Source organism: Buteo buteo, chromosome 12 (genome assembly GCF_964188355.1).
Source record: "Buteo buteo chromosome 12, bButBut1.hap1.1, whole genome shotgun sequence".
NCBI lineage: Eukaryota > Metazoa > Chordata > Aves > Accipitriformes > Accipitridae > Buteo > Buteo buteo.
In genome coordinates, this window is record NC_134182.1 from 34913144 (window position 1) to 34936856 (window position 23713).

Genomic DNA, 23713 nt, shown 5'->3' on the forward strand with positions numbered 1-23713 from the left:
CTAATCGTATCATCTGTGCTTCTGGCTTATCCATGTCTCAGGCTGGCACTGGGACCTATGCCCTGTTTTCCTTTGCTCCATTCTGCACATTCCCAGCCTTCCCCAGCTGCTTGCTGTTATCGGACCCTGACCTTCCCCACCCTTCCTCCTGCGATTTTGAGGCACTGCCATACCTCAAAGTTTCCCATTCTCTTGGCATTTCACTGAAGTGATGAGATGAGGCTTATGTTAGTATGAATTCCTCAAGTCTACAACTGCTGTTTCTAAGGATACATGTTTTGAGACAAGGATTAACTGTCAGATAAAAAAGGTTGTCAGCTAGGTCAGCATTGGTTAGGAGCGTGTCCAACTGTATGTTATTCAGTTGTAAGTCACAGAATAAAGATCTGCACCTGTGGCTGCTCAAAAAGAAAAATTAAGATGTCCCAACCCCCTCTGGTTCCTGTCCCACTTCTCTCCCTTGCTCCCAAGCACTGGCCCATGTGAATTAACACAGTCCTGACATCTACAGTCATACTTTCATACATCATTTTTCCATTAAACCCTTTCTGGCAAGGCATACCTAATTAGCAGGTAAGCACAGATCAAATGCCGTAACTACTGGTGAAGGAGGTCTGCCACTGGAGACTTTTTGCCTTCATTTTGAAGACAGTGTAATGTTACATGAAAGTGTTGAAAGTTGTATTCACTGCCTCTTTTCCTACAATCCACAGGTACAAGCATGCTGTACCTACATCCTCCTCAATCATTCTCAACATAATATAAGCAGCATTGAAAATCTTAAAGTGTAGATTCAAATTCTGTGGGCTTAAAAACAAAACACCAAGAGTGACGTACATATTTCTGCAAGTGAGCAAAGGCAGAAATATACTCTTCTGTATAGCCTAGCCAGCCAGCCAGCCCACCAAGATCAATTTAATTTCATAGCAGATGTGAAACGATTCACATAGAAATGCTGTTGCAAGTCCCTTTCTTGCCTTGGCCAGTCCCTGCTGGCAAGAAAGTGCCCAACATCTGTGGAGCACATCAGTGTTTATTTTTACATTTTCTACAAGGAAGACTCAATTCTCTAGATGCCTCATAGCCTCCACTTAAATTACAAACTATTGAGGGTTATTTAAGCAAGTCACTGCTCTTACATGGCAAAACTTTTCTTCCTTTTATTGCTACTGACATCCAAGCATCTTTGCCTCTTTACCGCTGTGTTTCTAGAAAGCTGAGACCTCCCTTCATGCCCTCACTGAGACGCTGCCTCAGTCACTGTTCCTTTATCAGAAACCCCAGTGTCAACTTGCTCTCTGGGAGAGATGAGCCTATGCTGCTGCTCCAGTCAGGATAACAGCATTGCAGCTCTGGCATCAAGAACACTCATCTGCTTCCAAACCTTCTTTCATTTTCTGATTTGCTTTTTAAGTGCTCTTTGAATATGGAATCCCCCAGGAAAAGAAGTATCCAAGAACGTCAACTTTGATTGCTAAGTCTCTTCCCCACTCTCTCAGCTCTGTGGGCAGGAATAGCAAGGCGAATAGAGAAGAAGAATATGGATCTCCACAGGGAGCCTCCTGCTTCCTAAGCCTTCCAGACCCAACTGCTAAAGCTGGTTTTATATTATAGACAGATTTGCTCCTTTGCATTACCCTTCCACTTCCTCAGCCGCTTGTTACTGTGTTCACAAAGGCCTCTCATTTAAGCAACATTTCTCTCCATTCATTCTTTATTTATGTTGACCACCTCATAAAATAAAATTAAGAAAAGTAAGAGACCTGCTGCGTTTCATTCAACCCCATCAGCTTCTTCCATCATCTCTGATGTGGCTCTTTTCCTCCTCACTAACTGTGATTGGCCCTGAATAGGTAGCATTTTCCCTTCCACATCAAGAATTTATTACATTCCTCCCTTAGGGCCAGATTCTACTAGGTCCTAATTGCTATAACCCCCATTGATGTTTTAGTGGAGGGGAAAAAAAAAAAAAAAAAAGGCGCCTTCAAATTATTAGCAAGGCCGGGCCTGGAGTGTTTATAACCTTGTGTGATCAAAACCTCAAACCTGCTAGGCAAGCTAGAATGTTATTTATTTGAGGAGGAGAGAGAACACAGCGAAAGGAGGTGAACATACTGTTTTTCATCACAGCTAAATATTTGATCTGGGTCTGGTAGTACTCCTGGCAGATAGAGCCAAGCCACTTTACAGAAATTCTCTTTCTGGGCCTGGACTGCAGCAGTCTGGCAGAGCTGGACACAAATGACCACAGTCCTGCTTGCCAGGCACTGTCTGCTTGCCCATATATGAACTTCATATCAAGATCCTTTCATAGGTCCTAGCACAGGGGTTTCCAACATGGGGTGCCAGGGAGTGCACAAGACAATCCATTGGGGTGCCGGAAGAAAATATTTTTTTGTACTGTAAACAGATACAAAGATGAAATAAACACTATTTAAATTTTTTATCTTATCTTTTTTTAATTTCTATTTTTGTGTATGTTTTATAATGTACATAGTATATTAGTACAGTACTGCATGTATATAATCTATAAATAAATAAATATACATAGATTGGGGGTACCTGCTCAAAAAACTTCTACTGATGGGGCGCCTGATCAAAAATGTTTGGAGAACACTGCCCTAGAGTTCTTCAGTAATTGCATTCAGGACTGAAGCAGCCTAGCAGACACAGTTCACCCTCACTCTAGCAGAGAGCTGAGTGCGCGCTCAAATCCTTCAGCTGATCTACCTGTAGGTTTTATACCAGCATAACCAGTTTGCTTTGAAAAGGAGCCATTTCCCTAGAAAACCGTTCTTGTAAGAACAGGGGGGTGGTGGTATCAGTCAGAGGTACTTTTGCATTGGTGTAACAGTTTTCATGTCACTCTGCCTTATACATGCAACAATTTACTGTATCATTAAAGTAGTATCACATACACATTTATTTAAGCATGTGCTTATATGCTTCTCTGGATTCAAAGGATAATGTACTATATTAGCATCCCTCGACACTCACCTTTGAGTTTTAATTTGCATCACTCACAAATCAAAAGGATGTTTAACAGCCTTGTGTTCTTCTCTAGTGGAAAGAAGTTTCCAGAGCACACACTCACTGTGCAGTCAGCCATGCAAATTATTAATCCTATAAGCAAGGCTGAGTCTGCAATATGCATAGTGGTAGGAAAGGAGGAAAACGTCTTTTTTACTATAAAAATGCACTGTAGTCTCTCCTGCAGCCCCACTGTCCTCCTTTCAGGGCCTTACGACTACCACTCAATAGATGCTGGTTGCTCTTCTCAAACCTTGGCAAGTGAATTGAAATTAGGTGTTCTTCAGGGAACATGGGTTTTTCCTTTTGATCATGGGTCTTAATGTTAGTTTCTACCACTTGTACTCAGATCTGATGCCAAACTTACTACTGTTCTACGTATATAAAATGTTTATTAAGACCTAATTAAATGCTATGTTTAGGGAGCAATCCAGTCACACAACTTGCCATTGAATTTTAGGTATGTAGCAATGTCAGGCATTTAAGTTCCTCATATAGTGGAAGCAAACAGGTTGAGCTTTCAATAAACCTAAAAAGGGATCTCTGAAGAAATTTTTGATGCTACAGTTTGGGAGTTAACTGACAACAGTAATCTCTTCTAGGGTCTCTTAGGCTCCAGTCCAGCAGAGAGCATTTGAGGCAGATACTTAACCTTAAGCTACAGTGATCAAATTATTCTTAGGCACCAGGACAACACTACATGGAAGCACATGTTTTTGAAGTGAGATTACACATTCCTTATAGCCCAGGGTTGCTCCAAACAAATGACTTAGTGGTATAAGTATTATAATGTCAAGTGATGCAATCTGTAAAAAGAACAGGAATAACTACAAAACAATGAGTACTGAGAACTACAGATTCCTCAAAGACACAGCAAAAGAGCCGCTTAAAGACTCTTAAAAAAAAAAACTAGCTTTTTTTACTTGAGTTTAAAAGCTTGCTTACTTTCTTCTCCCCCTTGTAAATTACAGACAAGGTGACTTACAATGGCTGTCTACAGCAGTGGTCACAGAAAGCAAAGCTTAAAATATATGGGTGCGTTTCCTTTCTTTAGGAAGCATTCAAGCTCCACCAGTATGCAGAACAGTGAGTTGAGCTAGGCTCAAAGACGAAAAGAAAAGCAACAGCTACACCAAAACTGCTTAAGCAAACATAAAATTTGGTTGTCTTGGTAGAAATTATCACTTGGTTTTGGGCACATCCTCCTGCCTCTAGAACCAATGTCTGGGGGATAAGGGGCTCCAGAGTACACTGTGCAGGTGAGGGAAGAACCAGACATAGGGGACCCCAACCTCACCGCCACCAACAGAAGTCAGGGAGGAGGAGGGAGAATATTCCTTAAGTGCTTGCCACAAGGAATTGGGCCCATTACTCAGTGCATTAGCCTCTAAACTTCCATTAGTCTCTTCTGCTAGGCAGCAGGAACACAGATGCATTCACACCTCAGGCCCAATAAAATGCTCACTCAAAACTCTATACAGGGGCAGCTGACACCCCCAAAAGGCAACCTTCATCCAAACAGAAGATTGATTAATCATGGGATAACCACACCCATAGATAAGCACCACTCCTGTTAGATCTGAAACTCAAATTTTGAGCTGCACACTGCACTCCTTCCAGCTTTTTAATCCTAAATTTGATGTTGTAGTGGGTGTGACAGTTGTTCACATATTGCATCTCCCACACAAGCAGATCTGGAACATCAGCTGTAGCGGGTGTGGGTGAGCAGCGTGGTCAGGGGCATCTGGCCATCACTTTGGTATGTTAGAAGCACCAGCTGTCATCTTTATGTGACACTATGAATGCAAGAACAGGCAGAGACTGGTTTCCCATAGCCTTGCCCCTCGACATCAACTAGCTTTTTAATCGCCGGAGATTCTGTTAAAGCCTACAGGCTCTTCTCACTGCAAATGTGCTGTCTAATAAGGATTGAACTCAAGCAAGCTATCTTTCAGCAAGGGCAATTCAAAAGGCTGTCACCCCCATCAGCTATTTTTGCATATGGTAGGTGAGAACTCAATACTTGGAAGACCTTTACCTTCTCCTCCCACAGGACAGACCTGGGCACATGGCGCAGAGCAAAATTGCAAAAAGCAGCAGAATTTGAACAATGAACCCCCTGCCCCAGACTACCTGCAATTTTAACAGGAACAGTGGAGACACAGTGTCCAGCAGAGCCCAGAAGAATAAAAAAAAAGGAAGTTCCATAATGACCAAGAACATCATGTTAAAATGTGAAGTATCGGTAGGTTCTATATTAAGACGTAAGAGAAACGTTCATTTTTATGACAGCAAAGGATTCTAGGATTCTAGGAAGAGAAATACAATTAGAGAAACTAAATGCTGTAGCAGAGAAGAGCAGGTTAGGAAAGGTTATAGTACAGATTAAAAGGATTCAGCAGAAACGGAAAGCTTCAAAGTAAAGTTTTGAACAGCTTTTGTTATATTTGTTTCTTGGTCCTTTTCTGATTAAAGTATTGTGCTGAAGCATTCTCCCTTTAGGTGCCCATTTCAGCTTAAAAAGAAAGAATCCCATCTCCCTTTTATCTTAGGAAGAAAGCTGACATTAGAACAATTGGTAGTGCACTGCTCGATGTCAAGCTGCTCCAGGTCAATACTCAGACCCCTCTTGAGTCAACCTTTCAGCAAAAGACCTGAAGAAAAGGCACGGTTTGTATTTTAACATTTCACTCACTCTACTGCAATATCTGCCCATAAAATGGTATCAAATGTTTCTGCTTCAGAATACAATACAAATGGCTGCTTTTAGAAAGAAACTAATGCTCACTTAGTTTCTTTGCATTGATTCAGGGAGTGATAGCCAACAGCCAAAAAGAAAATAAAAAGGAGTTAAAAACTGGTACAATCTCAACAACAGCATTAACAGTGTCAAGTCCATTTCATATTCCTAGAACAATTTCATATTCAGTACCCACTTTGACAGTACCAATTCAAAAATATCCATAGCTGAATATTTTACACCCACCATCTGTCCCAGAAAGCAAATAGGTGCTTGCACTGTAATTTGCACTTAACAGAGCTCAACATGGTTTGTATTTACCCCAGTCTAGTGGGACTGCAGGATTAGGTACTTCTGGCTATACTCCCACCCCCCTTAACCAGAAACAGCTGTGCCTTGTACAGAAAGATCCAAAATGCTCTTTAACCAAAAAAAATGGGGATGAAGGGGAAGAAGAAGGAAGGGAGGCCAGTGCAATTTTCAGGACACAGAGATATATAACCTAGGCGTGCTTCAGCTGTCAGGGCAAGGCTTTTGCCTTCATTTTCAAGGCAACTAATGAGGCTCATAAGAGAGTAAGTTTCTTAAGTCTGAGGACAGGACACCAGAAGCTGCAATACCTGTGGCAGAGACAAAGACACAAAAATTTCAAATCTTGCAGTTTAGTATATATTTTTGTTTCTAATCCCCAAATACTAGGAGCCCCATAACAAGAACCTAAGTGAATCCAAGTTCAAGGTAACACATTAAGCTGAGAGAAGAAAGACTTTCAAAGAGAAATAAAAGACTTGGTGACTTTAAACTTGTTACCCTGATCTCAATACTCCTCAAAGACTGAATAGATTTTGGAGGAAGGACTAATCAAGGACATCAAGACAAATGCAGACCATTTGTATCATAGACAGGTCACCTCAGAATCATTTTTAGTGGGTAAGCTTCTAAGATATTACTTACAGGATAGCTGAATTTATCTGTTCTGTTTCTAGCTAGGTACTTGTTAATTGGCAGCAACAGGAATGAGTAAGAGTATTAATGTCTACTCTCTACCCACATCCTTGACTGAGAGAGGAGTTGTCTGGATGAAGGTAGGTGACTTTGGGAAAAAGATTGTTTCATTTTTTACTAGAACATGGAAATAGAACCAAGTGTATGATCAAGACACTAAAAAGGAAAGCTGGGCTGATCATCCTACTAGATAGTAGCTGGATTTGTCGGCCAAAATAAATCTTACAGACCAATAATGGAAGTTTTCTCTCTAATTATCTGCTCAAATCAGAGACAATCTCTTATTCTGTAGAAAAGTGACGCACAACTGACTTCTAAACCAGTGGTTTTCTAGGTAGCACTAGGCAGGTTTTTAGTTATCTTTAGTGGAGATAGTGACATATTAGTACCTTTGAACAAGGAATCATAGATCTTACTTGGAAACCTGTGCAATTTGCCAATAAAGAGTTGATCCTAAGCTGGGAAAGACAGAGAACTACTCCTAGAAGAAGTAGAGGTGTATTCTTGCAAGGGAAGACTGTGAGGAAACCTGTTACTTTCTCATTTTTATCCGGGGCGGGGAAGGAGCAGCACATCTTTTAAATATACTTGAGGTAAATATCAGGAAAAGAGAAGACCTAAGTGCCAACAGTACTCTTTGCAAGATGAAACAATTCTGCAATGCTCACAAAGAAGTGAAGAAACAACCTTCTGATACCAAGTCCATGAACTGGAGAAACATGGAGTAGGCATTCTGTTGTCTTTCTTGCCAAGACATCTGTTAACATGGTCATCACTCATTGCAGGCATCTGGACTATGACTTAGCTGGGCCTGTCCCAGACCTGTGCTTGTCTTCCTCTACATATCCATCCTCATGGTCTACAGAGGTTTGTGTTGGGGTTCAGCTGCAAGGAGACTCTTCATACCTCAAAGAGTCATGGACAAAGGCCAGTAAAAAACACTGGATTATGCAGTAACTAAGTGCCTCCAAAGTGTAGCATTGCTAATCTCACAAGTATTTGGGTAGTGTTGTAGCAGACATCCCTGGTGTAAGATTAATGTTTTTAACACACAGAAGGAGGCTCAGAATCAGTCATTTGAGCAGATATACAAGATTCATGGATACACAACTCATTAACTTAGAAGTGAGGCTGAGAACAATACCCTAAGTAACTGTTAAGTGTGCCTGGGCCACTTTACCAGGGCAAAGGGAAGGAGGGAGTTTCACCTTAACAGATCAGGAGGCCATCTGCAAGCACACAGCTCCTTCCTACAAGCTATACAGCCATCTTCCTGCTTCCAAAGCTGACGCACAAGATGCAAGTAGCAAGTCTTTTGCATAGCACTCCAACACACAACTTGCCACTAAGCAGCTTCCCTAGTGTTTGCATTTATCTTAACCAATCTAAAGCAGAGGAGAAGAGTGCTGGGAGGGACCTCAGAAGTCCTTTAGTCCAGGCCTCTAGCCCTGTTCAGCACACATACTGGCTGTCAGTCTATCGCAACAGGTTAGCACCACTTGCTTTTAGGTTTCCAGTGACACACCTCATGTCTTCTGCAGAACTGCGCTGCCTGTTTTAGAGTTTCTATCGTGTCTGATTTAATTAGCCACCAATTCAATTTATAGCTGTTATTCCTTATATTCAGTGTTCAGAGCAGGTATGGCAGATAATTCCCTTTCCTATAAAAGCCCTTACTTACCTATATGGCCACTTGGCTTAAGAACAGAATACTGAAAGGTGGTCCAGTTAGTAGATTTTCTGCTCCTCAGTCCTTTCTCTTCACATTTGACTATTTGCTTCTCACCTGGGTTGGGGACCCAGAATATCCCTCCTAAACAGCAAGCCAGTCTCATTGCAAGTCTTGCACACTCTATATAAATATCTGGGGAGGATGTTTGCCTTTTCACAACATGACACTGAGTCACATTTGTCTGGTGTTCAGCTTCAACCTCCAGTTCCTTTTCCACCTAAACAGTTCATCCCCTCCGTTTTCCACTTCTGCTGTTAATCACTACTGCCTTCACACTAAGCATTTCTCTCTGCACCATGCCATTTCCCCCTCCCAGGGCTATTTCAGGCTGTCAAGAACCTTGCAAATTCTCAGCCTACCCTCCAGTGCACTTGGAGTCACTCCCAACTTCATGTTATCTAAAAGTTTAATAAACAAATTCAGTAAGTAAGTCCACCTCCATTCAGGAAGGCAGTTTCAAATTCTCATTAAATTTAAAAAAAGAAAATTCTTCCATCAGAACATTTAAGCTTTTGCCAGATCTTTATGCAATACATTTTTGGAGATACTGGGCCAGACCTTATCGAATTCAAATGGAGACAGAAACAGACATTTGCAGTAATGACAATTTTAGTGAGAATACCTGACAGGGACTAGATGGTATTTATTCAGTCAGATGCGTCTGCACCTGCCTGCTTCTTCCCCCTATATATTTTAATCTCTGCAAGGCTCGTTGCAACAGACATAGTATAACACAAAGCACAGTGTGAAACTCAGAGCTAGTAATGCAGAGATGGTTCCTGCCTCAAGAATTTGCCTCCTATTCAGTATAGAAAACAAGGAGGTAAGTCTGACGGGGAACGCAGTGACCATGGCGGGCCCCCGCAAGGCTCAGGTAGCTCCTAACTATGCACAACCGCTCCAGGTGCCAAAACCACCACCACAAGCTGGTACCTTGTTTCATACATGAGAAACAAACCACCAAAGGTAATCTGAAGCAAAAGGAACTTGCAGGGCACTTATGAAATAGAAAGGTAATGAGAAGACAGCACTATCTCCCAGTTGCTCTGTGACAGGGTAAGGAGAGCCCAGAGCCACTGGGAAGCGGGCTGGAAGAGCGGCCCAACCGAGCACCGCCAAACTCCTTCTCAACACCTTTTTTGTAGAAAAGGCATTACAGAAAGTCACGGCTTTTGCCAAAGAGGTGGTTTCAAGGAGCTGCTGCCAGTGGCCCAGGGCCTGACTGTCCCTGCCCCAGCAGGGCTGGCCTCCAGCCCGCCACAGCCCTCCCCTGCCCAGCCATGGGCCTGGCCGAGCCGGGCCCACCCGCAGGCCCACGTCCTGACCCGGCCTCAGCCTGTCCCTAGGGAGGGACATCTCTGATGTCAGTTTAAGCGTGAGTCATTACCCAGTAGTACAGAAGCAGATGATGAAAGGCCTTTTTTTGAGAGGGTCATTCCTTATTTATCAAGCACAACTGCCGTCAAGTGGAAAGAGCAGGATGTCATTCACTCCGAAACCCATCGCTCTTTTCCCAACGGGGGAGATTTGCAATATGCTTAAAGCCACCTCCTTTCCTTGCCCTTAAAAGAAAAGACTGTTTGCAGCAATGTTAGCACCATGAAAATAGCTACAGATCACTCAAAGGCACTGTTAGTGCTTAATTTCTTTTAATCTTGAAGCCAATGACAAGAGGGAATTAATGCAGATCTCATGAGTATAAATCTTCAGACGTCGTATTTTACTTCATCTCAAACCAACCAATAACTACATAAAAGGACAAGTTTATAAGTAAGGAATAACTATGAAGGCTAAGAAAGGAGGAAAAGTCTTCAGTTTAAGGAGGTCGTCTCATTTAGTGATCCCGTTCAGGAATACAGTCCAGCAAGCCCTTTGAAAGGCTAAATAAGAATTTATATCCACATATGTATTTATATCCATAACGCAACATATCCAGCATGACAGATGTAAAAGCATCTTACATTTTTCAAGATCGTCTAGGCGATCCCTCACCCCAAACCAAAGGTGGTTCATTTTCGCTAGGCCACTGCAGCAAGAGAAGGTTTACGAACCACCACCCTGCCCTCTCGGGAAGGCTGGCCACCCCTTCCCTTGCAGCCCAGTTGAACTGTTTTCCCTGTACTGGGGCAGAATAAGTAAAACTAGATCCCCACCCCAAATACTATAAGCCAGATGCATAAGTGCATACATGTATGAGTTTCAATACATATAACCTCTCCAAAGTAGTTTTTCTGGGCATGGACTGACAAGATTACCATTCCCATGCCGTGTATCGGCAGGGTGCATCCAGCAGCAGACAGCACAGTGACATCAATGGGAACAGCCACATGCCCGGAGCCACACACTGACCCCAAATTGCACACCTACAAGTGCTACCCTCCAGGAAGTCAGCCAGCATCTACCTTTCAAAAAAAGCAGAGATGACTATACGCACTGGATAGTCAGACTTTCCACAACAGTGAATTTCGTAATTAACTTAAAAAATAGAAAGATAGTCTCATTTTTTTGCTCCAATTTAATCTTTCATACACACCCACCTCTCTGCCATATGTAATCAGAAATGAATCATGGTTATAACAGCAGCTGCTTTAAGTCTTTTTTCTGCTTTTTCTTCACTAGAAATAACACTTCCATTTGTGCTCACTGATGAGCTTGCTGTATCTTTTATCTCAGTCCAGTAATCTTCCCAACCAATGCACAACTAGTTCCCCCCATCCATACAGACAGACATGATATTCTTCACTTCTGTGTCTCCTGTGTATCCCTCTCTGACATGACTTTTGCATCCTTACAGTGTTCCTCATGGACTACGCTTCAGTATGCCCAGTTTTCAACTGCACAGCTACAGCTTTGTATTGCTTGCTGAATACAAGTTGCTTGGTTTTGTTCTTTGTCCTTCTTAATGGCAAATAGAGTTTGTCAATACAGGTCACGTGAATCCCTCACGCTATCCAAGAAAGCAGAATCAAAAGCATGTTTTTTATCATGTGGCATTAATACCAGTTGTCTTCACAGAAAATCAGGAGATAATCCAGGAGTAATTTATACAGAGCCAAAATAAGCTAAGGAGATTTCCAAGCCTATTTCCCTCCAGTCCCTCAATCAAGTAAGCTCTGGCCTCATTTTGAAAAGACCCACTCAGTTATGTGTCCGTTCACTTTCAGATAGAGCCAGTGACTGATTAACGTCCTGTTCTTTAATGAATACGAAGTGGGAGTTTTGATAAGCTCCTAGAAAGGATGCCTTGCCACAAGGAAGCGAGACATCAAATGCTAGTATTCTCATGAATTTGTCTTAGCCATGCATTCCTTTTGAGTCCATCTCTTCTGTTTTCTAATAACATGCCCAATTTTGGGCAGTATTCGGAAGGATGAGGTATTTTAGGGTTTATATTCCACTGACCTCTAGATGAGATGCATAACTGTATCCATGATTACCTTCCCTTTGGGTAGCACCTTGTATTTCCAAACTGCTAAATCCATCTACTCCAAAGTTTTGGAAGCTTGGGCACGGGAGAGAAACAAAACACCTACATGAACAAGCATACCTAAGAGAAATTTTCAGTTTCTTTTACTTCTATGGCATCCAGGACAGCTTCCTGTGGCCTAGCAGTCTGTACAGAATTAACAAGTCAACTCCACTATTACCATCTTCATTAGACTCAGCAGAGAGGCTAATTTCCTCTCCAGGTTGACTTAAAGGTATGCAGACAAGGAAATTGTTTGCTGTACTGTTTCTGTGATGTTGACAAAGGGACATGAGTACCTGTAGGAGCTAATGGACTTCTTTTAAATGACCCCATCAATAGCTGCAAGGGGAAAGACTCATTTTATGCAGTAACAGATCTAGGAGTAAATATGCTTTTTCTCTGTAAAAGGCTAGACAGTGTCTATGGAGAAGACCTTGATCTGCAGTGCTTATAGACTTTCACGTCTCAAGTACTGACCAAAACTGGTTCTCTGTATAAAAGCAGAGAAGTACAGGGTTTTTTTCTGTGAAGTTCATCAACACTAGGTTATTCCCCAAATGCATGGTTAATAGCAGAGGTACAGGCAAAAGAAGGAAGGGAACACAGATAGCTAACTTGCACTAAATTTTAGAATCAATAAGGCTGTCATGTTGTGCACTTGATTCACATCAGTGATGATGGAAGCAGGAAAATGTGCTCTAAACCCAGTAAAACCACCCAATAAGCACATTCTGATTTCGTAAGACATATGAGATATTAAGCCTCTGCGTAATTCCCTTATTTAGCAAAACTTAAAACTTTTAAGTCATCCTATAAAGGCTATGCAAAGTAATAGTGTACATCTTTGTGATGGATTTATCATATCTTCCTAGAAGTGTTGTGATGCTGTCATTGTAAGTAATTTCTGCTTAGAACTTAAGAACAGATTGCATATAGATACGCATTTTTTTTCCAGTATTTTCCATGGTTATGCAAGTCAGTAGCAGCTAAATTCTCTGATGACATAAATAAGCAAAAACAAGTCACATCACTGGCACTTTATCCACTTACAGTCAGAGAATTTGGTCCAGATTTTTCTGAAGCAGATTCTGCCATAAGTGACTAAGTAGCTTCCATAGCTTTTCTTTCACCTGTGGAATCTTCTAAGTATTGACCTCAATCTAATAAGACTAAAGCCTTCAGATTCTATTCAGGACTTGAACCTGATCATCACCACTGTTAGATGGTGGCATGTATATGGCCCTCTTTTATGGCCCAGCCTGACCCAAGAGCTCTTCCTCCAGGCTCCCTGCTGCCAGAATGCTGCTTTGCCATCTGCCTGCCCACATTCTTGCGAAGAAGAGTATCTGCATTGGATCTGCCCCTACATCCTGCAAAGACTTTCCACAATTCTCTGCCCAGTTATGATTCTAGCCATTCAAATAACAGCTAAAAGCCTTTCTCTCCTTATCTGCATCACTTTCCTCTTCTTTGATTATTTAACTGAATTGTTTAGCTCTGCTAAAACTATTTAGAACACAGGTCAAATGAACAACTCCATGCTATATCAATATATATTGTACCATATGATTTGCTGGAGACTAACCTGAAGGAAGTAAATTAATTTTCCTTATTTAACATTAATAAAATAACACTGCCCCAAAAAAACCCAATCAAGAGTGAAGTCTTATCAGCTGACATGCAAACGGATACTTGTGATTAAGCATAAGAAAAACCTTTTTTACTGGGTGGTCACAACCTGGAATTTAAAGCTGTGCGTTGCTTCCTTGACTTTAGCTGGAACATGCAGGCTCATTTAATCTCTCAGGTAACATACCCTCCCTTGTGCAGAAGATCATCTCTCATGTGGCAGCCATGATGGAATAAATGACTCTTTCCCATAACCTGGTCTTTCTGGAAAACAATATTCTCATTAAAAAAAAAAGATTAAAAACTACTTTAAATATTCATTTAAACCTCTTCAAGGTGACAAGGAGAGCCTAACTGCTAGACATGGTCTACGCAACTTCTCCCTGAGAGCATGCTGTTCTACTGGAGTGTGTTCTTCAAAGATGGTAACTACGGCACATGTAGTGTTTCAGAGAAATACTCTGGAAATCCATAAAAAGCTAGTTACACTCTCTAAATGCAACTTGAAGAGGAGCTGCTATGCTCTTTCAGCAAGGATCATTCTTAACATTTTGTCCTCGGGTCTAGGCTTCAGAACAGGGTTTGGAGGGCATAGAAAATGAAGAAAACAGTATCATCATTTGGCTGTAACTTTGAGGACTTCAGCATTAACTTTTGCTCAGACTCCCCTGCTATTGCTGCCACCCTAAAACATTATCCCCAACAATAAGAAGTGCTCTTATATCTGCAGTCCAATTTTTTGGTCGCTGAACTATATGTATATATAGGAAGCATTGGACGCTAGGAAGAGAATGCTAGCTGCCCCAATTCAGGAACATCAAGCTGCAGCAATATCAGGATATTTGCACCTTCTCAGACCCTCCACAAAAAAAGACCAGAACCAATAATGCCTCTATTTATTATGGAACATTTCCTGGCCAGATTACTGAGCTAACAAAGGAAAGCACCACCCAGAGCCACCCCACTCTCGAAGGAATGAAGAGCACACCAATTAAGTCTGAGGCAGGAGTGACCAGAAATTAAGGGTTTGCATTGACTTACCAGCACTTACTAGCTTGTCACTAAGTAATAATAGTTGCTTGCTTGCTTTCTCCATTTCAGTTATGCTTTCCCTATCCCAGCAATTGCCTTTCCCAGCAATTTGTTCTCTTACTCTTTCTGCACTTCCACAACTAGCTCCGTCCTGCCCTCAGAGGAAGGGAAGCCAGAGGAGCCCCAACTATCTCTCCTTTCAGAATTAAAGCACTGTTTGGGTAGAGGTCAGACCTCCTTTCCTAGAAGCCTATCTATTTGTAGGTTCACTTCCCAACAAATCAGTTCTGCTCCCCCTTCACAGTGAGGTTTGGGGAGAATGAGAAGGGAGATGCCAAAACATGCCTGGATCCAACATTTGATCATGGATGCCACCATCCTTTTAAACACACATGACCCACGCACAGACCTGCTGTAGCCAGGCTCTCTTTGTGAAAGGAAGGCATTTCAGCAGCTGCCTCCAAGACCTCCAAGACCAAGATCCACTACTCCTATCCCAGTACCTCAGAACTCACGTTATTGCTTTGGTATTTGTGACGGGCACTTGTTTCCTCAACCTATTTTAATCAGAACTACACAGTGCCACTAGTTACCAGTTCAAAAATCAGGGCATCACAATATGGTTGGGATTTTTCTCAGCAACTAAAGAGAATGATTTCACAGAGTAGCTTCACTGGAAATAACGCGAAGTGCCAGCAAGCCATCTGTTCTAACCTCTGTGTTAACTTTAACAGCTATTTTGGATTTCCACAAAGGAAGTCAGCTAAAGCTATTAATGTGTTTGTTTTTTCCCCCTAGGGAGTCTAAGCACCCAGTATTTTTATTAAATGGAACAACAGTAACTGGAGATCCCTGAAGAAGGGGCAGAAAACAAAAATCAGGGACACAATCAGCAGAGTGTTGCATAGCGATGCCATCCAGTAACTTCCCTCCTGACACAGAAGTCAATCCAGACCTTCCCCAGTTTGTCAGAACCTGCCACATGGGCAAGGCAGGTGTCACCAAACACACACAGTGACTGACTGCAGATTGAGGACATACTGAACCATCTAACACTGCCAGCAGCCCCCAGAACATCTGGGCCTCTAGTATATTTTTGAGATGAAGTATGAGTTAGCCTGTCTGTGCTCAGGACTATTTTTAGGGAAGGATACAATACTTTTTTAAGATACCAGTTTAATATTGAGGCTGGGGAGGGAAAGGCAGTATTAAGTAATTTACTCAAAAAAAAAAAAAGAAAAAAGAAAAAAAGGAAATGATACTATTTTCTGCTTGTAGTTAAAAAGACCACAAGAGTTTTGTAAGTGGCTCTTCTTTTTTTTTTTTTCTTGGCAGCCTTAGCTCATTCTCATTAACTAACTTAAACCTTTTCCTCCTCCGCACCTTCCATTTCATGAAGGGGCAGTCTCCCAAACTGAACACCTTGACACTAGGTTTGATCCTAGTCTGATTCAAAGGTTTATTTCTAGCATGAGACTTCAGTCCACAAGGACATTTGTCTTCTGGCATCAGGTGACATCAAGTACTTGCCACTAGGATTCTTCTCTTGAGATTTTGACCAAAGGGCCGCACTTGGAAGTTTTGGTGCTAACCAAAGATAAATTTTATCTCAGTATCATGAAAACATCTTCCTTTTAAGTTCAGAACCTAGAAGGAAAGGATTCTTACATCCAACACATTGGAACCATGAACACGGTTTTGTTAGTGCTCTGTGGCTGACCCTGCATTTCTTGCTTGTACTCCATTAGTGACTGAAAGATGTGCTGCCACTGCAAGGGACAGCTGTCTTCACCTCAGTGGAGACCCTTTCCTCAGCAGGTATGGATCCCAACTTTTGGGTCAGAACAGCGTCCAACAAAGTGACAATGGTGCCAGTACAAGTATGCTTAGCATGACTCCAATTGTGATATATGCATGGTCTAAAAACAGTTGATCTACAAACTAGAATTGTAAGAGCTTAGTTATATACAATGCAGTAGTTTCCATAGCTTGGAATTTGAGTAGTCAAAATAAAAATATCACAAAGGGTACACATTTCACACACATCAAATCATGACACTAACTGAAATTCTGCCAAACCAAATCACCATGCTATGAACAGCGTGCAGCATCTATCATCATCATCAACAGAATGAAAGGGCAGCAGCAACCTCTTCTCCATCTATTACTAGGAGGAAATATTCACAGCAATACCCATACACCTTCCTCAAGAGACGTCCGCATCTATTTCTGACAACCATAAATCAGACTCCTTTATTTCAAAGGAAATATGAATTCCTGAATTAATAGGTCATCAACTTAATTCTTTTCCAAACCAGCATTAAAATGCTAATCCCAGTTCTGTCTATGTTAAAATGGATATTACTATAAAGTAATGATATGAAGAAATAAGCCAGCAAAGGCAGAGAAATTAAGTGATAATTGATGCTGAAACAGCATCACACCATGAAGCCTATGGTCCAGAACCTGATCTTAGAAAAGCTTATGAATAAGAATCGTCAATAAAACTTACAGAGTTGTTTAAAGAGGAACATCAATCAGCTTGATCTTTAAACATTTTACAGGCTCTAGCTATTTCCAGAGGTAGAAGCAACTTCTACTTGCACATAGAAGCATGACAGAACTTTCCCTGGGCTCCACTGCCAGCTCCACCTTACTCCCCCATCCCACGCTGCTTCCTCAGATAGGTTTCTGCCTGTCCCACTGCACAAATTTCAGCACAGTACACCAAGTGTAGCAGCACTCTTCTGCATTTACCTTTTAACGGCAAAATGAAGGAATTAAACACTACCAAAAAAACCCCAGCGAAGACAAGCAACCTCAAGACAGGCAAACTGTCAGCTCAGTTAGGGATGACAGCAATCATCACATCGTGTTCTGAGATGCGAGTGTTTTATTTCACATCCCAGCTCTTCATAAGCGTTAATCTTTTTTTTGCAAAGCCTTGCTGCTACACAGTCAACTTGGTTGTTGAGGCCTGCAGACAGACACCTTACAATGGCTCCCAAGGCAAAACAGTGGTGCAACTTGCTACACAAGCCAGTCCACGGAGCTCTCAGTGCCGTGCACTGCCGCTGTACGTCACGTCATGCCAATTCACCACTCTTTCGGGATTCACTCTGGCCAAAAGCCGTGCAAGACGGGTTGAGCTTAGGGACGGCTGCACAGAAAGCCTTACAGCCGGAGGGAATCCGCGTCCCGTTCCCAGAGCCCTTCTGCACAGCACAGAGGCAGGTCACCCGCATCTCCCTGAGCAGCGCTTTTCCCCTCCTGCAAGCAGGGAAAAGGAGCCACCGGCCACACCAGAGCGCGGCCAAACGGGGTCCTGCACAGCACACCCTGCCCCGGGGGGAGAGGGAGACCCTGCCCCGGGGGGAGAGGGAGACCCTGCCCCGGGGGGACCCCCGGAGCTGCTGGCGCTCGGGGCACCGCTACGGCGCCGGGGAGGGGATGCCTGTGACTAAGCACAGGCATGGCCTCCCCTCGCCCTCCCGCTCCCCGCCTCGGCCCGGCTCTCCCCGCACCGGCAGGGCCGCTCCCGGGAAGGCACCGGCCAGGAGGCACCCGTCGTTCCCCCCCCACTACCACCTCCGCCCCCGAGGCCAGGGGCCGGGCACCGGCCCGGGCCGACAGCCTGGCCCGCAGGGGCTTTTCCCTCCCCGGCGCCGCCGGACACGGCTGCGCCGCGACCCCCAGGCCTCGGCACCGGGCTCCGGACACCCCCCGCTCCCGAGGGCCGCCCGGCCCCGCCGCCCCCCCCCCCCTTGCCCCGGCAGCCCGCCCTCCGCGTACCGCTGCCATCCTTGAAGTGAGGGGGTGGGACGTCTCGCAGCGACCGGGTCCAGCCCCCCTTCTCCGCTTCCTCCTCCTCCTCCTCCTCCTCCATAGGGCCGGGGCCGCCCGGGACGGCGCCGCCGCCGCCGCCGCTGAGCTGCCGCTGCCGCCGCCGTTCCGCCGGGCTGGCCGCCGCCCTGAGGGCGCGGCGCCGGGCCGCCCTGCCCCGCGGGCTCGGCCCCTCCGGACGCCCCTCGTCCTCCTCGTCGTCCTCCTCGTCCTGGGAAGAGGCGGCGGAGCGAGAGTCGGCCGAAGTGCTGTAGAAGGGGTTCCCGCTGCTGTCCTGGCCCGACTCCCCGAAGACGTCGTCGGAGATCTGCAGGCTCTCGTAGCGGGAGCGGGCCGCCTCCAGCAGCGACAGCGCCTTCCTCCGCGCCGGCCCGCCGCCGCCGCCGCCCTCCGCCATCATCTCGGCCGCCGCCAGCAGCCGCCCGCGCTCCCCTCGGCCCGGCTCGGCCGGGTCCTGCGGCCGCAGGCAGCAGCCCAGGAGCAGGAGCGGATCGGGCACGGCGGCGGGCAGGCAGGGAGTGGGGGAAGCCCCGCTGCCGCCACCACTGCCGGGGCTGAGCCCTGCCTCCCGCTCCCTCCCGCACCACCCGCCCCTGTGTGTGTGCAGGGACATGGGGGGAAGGAGCCAGCTCAACATCTCCAAGTACCACATCCAGCCAATTACCGCGGCAGTCCGCGCCCGGGAGGTGGGGTTATATGGGAGCCGCGGGCCGCCGCGGGCCGCCCACCGCCCGCCCCGCCGCCCGCCGCCGCTCCGCCCATTTAAAAAAACCACCGCACCGGCTACGGGCCGGCCGCCGCTGCCCGCCGCCGCCGGAAGGGGGGTCCCTGCGCTCGGCCCCGGCCCGGGCCCCCGGGGCCCCGGCCCCGGCCCCCGGGGCCCCGGCGCCCCGGCCCCGGCCCCGGCCCTCGGGGCCCCGGCCGGAGCTGTCCGCCCCCCCGCCGTGCTGGAGCCGGGCAGGGCGGAGGCAGGAACGCTGGCCTCGCCGCCTGCAGGGCCCCTCAGTAGCACCCGGTGGGCAGGGAGGGGGGTGTGAAGGGTTCCCGCCGGCAAGGGGCCTGGGCCTCCTCAGGGAGGAGAAAAGGCGCCGAGGTAGAGCCCGCGTGGGTCCGGGCCTCGACGGTGTGGCCGGGAGCCCGCGTGGGTCCGGGCCTCGACGGTGTGGCCGGGAGCCCGCGTGGGTCCGGGCCTCGACGGTGTGGCCGGGGCCGAAGCAGCTCGTCGTGGTTTCGTGACAGGAGAGGGAGTGTCCGCGGGGACGCGGCAGGGAAGGTGAGGGGCGTCTGGCACCTGGGACCCACCAGGGACCACCGCAGGGCCTGCCAGCCCGCTCGGGCTCCGGGGATTCTTTTTGCGTGGGCCTGGGGTGACGTGGGTGCTCCGGCCCGGCGCCGGACCCGGCGCTGAGCGCGCTGCAGGTCATGGGGCTGAGCGCTTGCAGTCTGTGGTTTGGCGTCTCGGGCGAGGATACGGTGTGAAGTAGCCGTTCTTCCAAAATTGCCGCTGATCTGAAAGCAATAGGGTGGCACAAGAAAAACGAGGGAAGTGAAAATACGCGTGCTCTGACTGGGTTAGTTAAACAGGATTCAGAAGTATCCCTGGAGTAATCTAAGGATTTCGTGCAGCAGCTGAAGCCCCTGGTTGTGCAGCAGTCAGAACAGTCCGTCTGATGTTACAGGAATGTTTGAAATCTCTGATCAAGGTTTATTATTATTACTATTGGCATCCCACTGTGCTGGTTACTGTACAAACACTCATTAAGAAGACAGTCCCTGCCTCCCTTCTCGCCGACAGCGATAGCAGCTATCGAGCCTACCCTTTCACAGCAGTGCTTTCAAAATAAACAGTCATCGGATTCTGTGGATTGATTGTATGCAACTGGAGGGGGCATATTATTTGCATTTTTTGATGCAAACTTTCAGCGTAGGTTGATATGAAGATATGTTAGTGCTACAGATTTTACAAATTTTATAATACCAAATGCCTCCGTCTTTAAAAAACAAAAATTAATGTCATTTGATGATTATCGAAGACTCTAGCACAACCTGTAATATGATAAAAGCTGGACTGTGTAGGTGTTTAAAATACCAGCCTTAAGTTCTATTGAGAGATTTTTAAATTGCAGTGACTTCATTAAAACTTTAAAGTTCTATGTAGTGCATACAGCCAAATCCAGAGAAAAGAATCCCACCTCCTATGCATCCATCCTTAAGCAAAGAGAAAAGCTTAGCGTGATTTGAGGGGTGAGATTTAAGCCATATTTCTACTTTGAAAAATCTCATAAGTGTCTTACTGATTAAAAAATTACTAATTTTATATACAAATGGATTTTTGATTTTTTTTTTTTTTTACTGCAAGCTCTGCCAACTTAGGCTGTAACTTGGGCATCACACTGGGTTCATTTCATCTCACTGGTCACCAGAAATCATAGCTCTGTAGGCCAAGCTATCCTTTTAATTGCATCCATGCCCCCCTGTGTCTTCAGAATACCCTGACGGGAAGGCGTAACTGGACTTGGAAGAATTTTTCTTGCTGGTAATGACGAGCAACCAGGTTGAACCTCATGAATGCAGTTTGCTGGGTTGGCATGTAGAATACCACAGATTATTCTTCACAAACGTTGTCTGTTTTATATGCAGTTCCCATGAAACAAAAAATAGTCATGCCCTGTGATGACCTTCTTATAGAATGGTTTTTAAGACTGAAAAAAACACTTTAAAGATGTTCACAGGTTCTTTGTACTACAGACATTGGAATAAACTTCTGATTTGTGGATGGATGGAGGTGTCCATCCAGGTGATGTAGACTTCACCTCAGCATCCAGGTTTTATGAAAGTGTCCCTGGACACTCAAATGTCTTTAAATTTGCTATTTTTCAGTAACGCACAACAGCTCTGAAGTCCAGGACAGAAAAAGAAGGTTTATCAGAATGGGGTCCCAGTAAAAGTATTAATGGGAACAGTCCAGAGACTGAAGAAACCCACACATCTTTCTCTAGCTGCTGGTTGTAGCAAAGATGGTTTCTCCCAACCTTCTCGCACACCTGTCTTGCACACTTCACTCCAAAAACAGGCTCCCATCACAGCTGACTGAGACACACTGCCAGGACCTTCCCTCCTAATGGCAGGCCAGGTGTCAGAACTTCAGCTTTCCTTTTTTGAAGAGAATGCTGGACACAAGAGCTCTGGGAGGAGACCGCTGCACCAACGGAGAGAGGCAGGACTGACCCTTGCAGTTACCAGTCCAACAGGACATTTTAAGGATGGAGTCTCCTGCCGTACACGCACGTGCGCCTTTTGGTGGTGGATCTTTCCCCTCTTTTAGCCTAGTCTGTACAAAGACAAGTCACTCTTCTGCCTGTCCCACAAGCAGAGAGACTGCTTTAGTCTCTCATGCACGCATGGGAAGATAAGATCACTTTTGTGAGACAGGACCAGAGAGGTTCCCACGCAGGGCTGTGTGCCTAGGGTTTTGGCTTGCCTCATGGTCTAAGACATAGCTGTTCATGTGTTCCTCTCAGACCAGCCACATGAGCTGCCAGTTGGATTACCGTAACCCAAAATGAGGGTTCTGGATTGTGAAAATTGCCATGTATGACATGCTAGTAGTCATTTGATCCCAAATGATTGGGGAGAGGCAGAGATAGGACAGGTGGTTCTAAAAAAGGTCTCATTAGCCCACTGGGATTTTATGAACAGTTGAGAAAAAGGTCACCAGTGGTGGTTTGCAGTTGAAAGAACTAATTGTATAAACCTAATGGAACATTATAAACATAGCTGTCTTTTCTTCTTAATCACTTACACTTGTGTTTAGCTGCTAGAAAACACTACTAGAGTAAACGGACTTTTGTATCCATGGCAACCTGTGGATCTACTTTCAGTTTGCCTACAGAGAAAATGTTTGGGGTTTTTTTCCTAAAAGTTTTCTGGTTTTATTTCAATAGCAATGGTGCATTCTTCATGCTCCTTCTGAGTCTGTGTCGTGCTTTAACCCCAGCCGGCAGCTAAGCACCACCCAGCCGCTTGCCAGTGGGATGGGGGAGAGAATCAGGAAAACAAAAGTGAAACTCCTGGGTAGAGACAAAGACAGTTTAATAAAACAGAAAGGAAAAGAATAATGATGATGATAATAATAGTAATAAAATGGCAATAATAGTAATAATAAAAGGATTAGAATATACAAAACAAGTGATGCACAACACAATTGCTCATCACTCGCTGACTGATGCCCAGTTAGTTCCCAAGCAGCGATCCCTCCCAGGCCAACTCCCCTAGTTTATATACTGGGCACGACATCCCCATGGTATGGAATACCCCTTTGGCCAGTTTGGGTCAGCTGTCCTGGCTGTGTCCCCTCCCAACTCCTTGCGCCCCTCCAGCCTTCTTGCTGGCTGGGCAGGAGAAGCTGAAAAATCCTTGACTTAGTCTAAACGCTACTTGGCAACAACTGAAACCATCAGTTTGTTATCAACATTCTTCTGTACTGAACCCAAAACATAGCACTATACCAGCTACTAGAAAGAAAATTAACTCTATCCCAGCCAAAACCAGGACACCCTGCCAACCTTTGAGGTTAAGACTATATAGACCTAGGCCTCTCATCCTGTGCAAAAGGTCATTAAAGTCTTTAGCACTTGCCTTGCAGCCCCAATGGCCAACTGTCAGTGACTTGATTCCTTAGATTATGTTTCAATCAAGTGATAAACTATGTTGAGGAAGATGCATGTTGGACCACATTATGCATAGCAGAGCACACTGAGCAGTGTCAGCACTAGCGGTCAGATGGTCTTTTCATTCACTTTGCAGTTTCAAACCTCGTTCTGCTTCTGCTGCAGCCAAAGGTACCATAATCCCATTGCCTTGATCAGCGTGGTATCTGCTGGGGGTGGGATTGGGCCCTGCCTGGGTTTTGGCTGGGACAGAGTTAATTTTCTTCTTAGTAGTTGCTATAGTGCTATGTTTTGGGTTCAGTACCAGGATAATGTTGATAACACACTGATGTTTTCAGTTGTTGCTAAGTAGCGTTTAGACTAAGTCAAGGATTTTTCGGCTTCCCATGCCCAGCCAGCAATAAGGCTGGAGGGGCACAAGGAGTTGGGAGGGGACACAGCCAGGACAGCTGACTCCAACTGGCCAAAGGGGTATTCCGTACCGTGGGATGTCATGCCCAGTATATAAAGTGGGGTGGGGTGGGGTGGGGGGGGTGGGCAGGGGTGGCCTGGGAGGGATCGCT

At 45.3% G+C, this 23713-nt stretch overlaps 1 protein-coding gene across 1 annotated transcript in view; it reads right to left on the minus strand.

Annotated features, from left to right (window-relative positions):
• PGBD5 (piggyBac transposable element derived 5) overlaps positions 1–19527 on the minus strand; it is a 71919-nt gene extending 52392 nt beyond the window's left edge. The window contains exon 1 of the mRNA XM_075043309.1: positions 18430–19527. Within this exon, the coding sequence (XP_074899410.1) occupies positions 18430–19132 (703 nt within the window). The 5' untranslated portion in view covers positions 19133–19527. The remainder of the gene's footprint in view (positions 1–18429) is intronic.
• Between the last annotated feature and the right edge of the window lie 4186 nt (positions 19528–23713).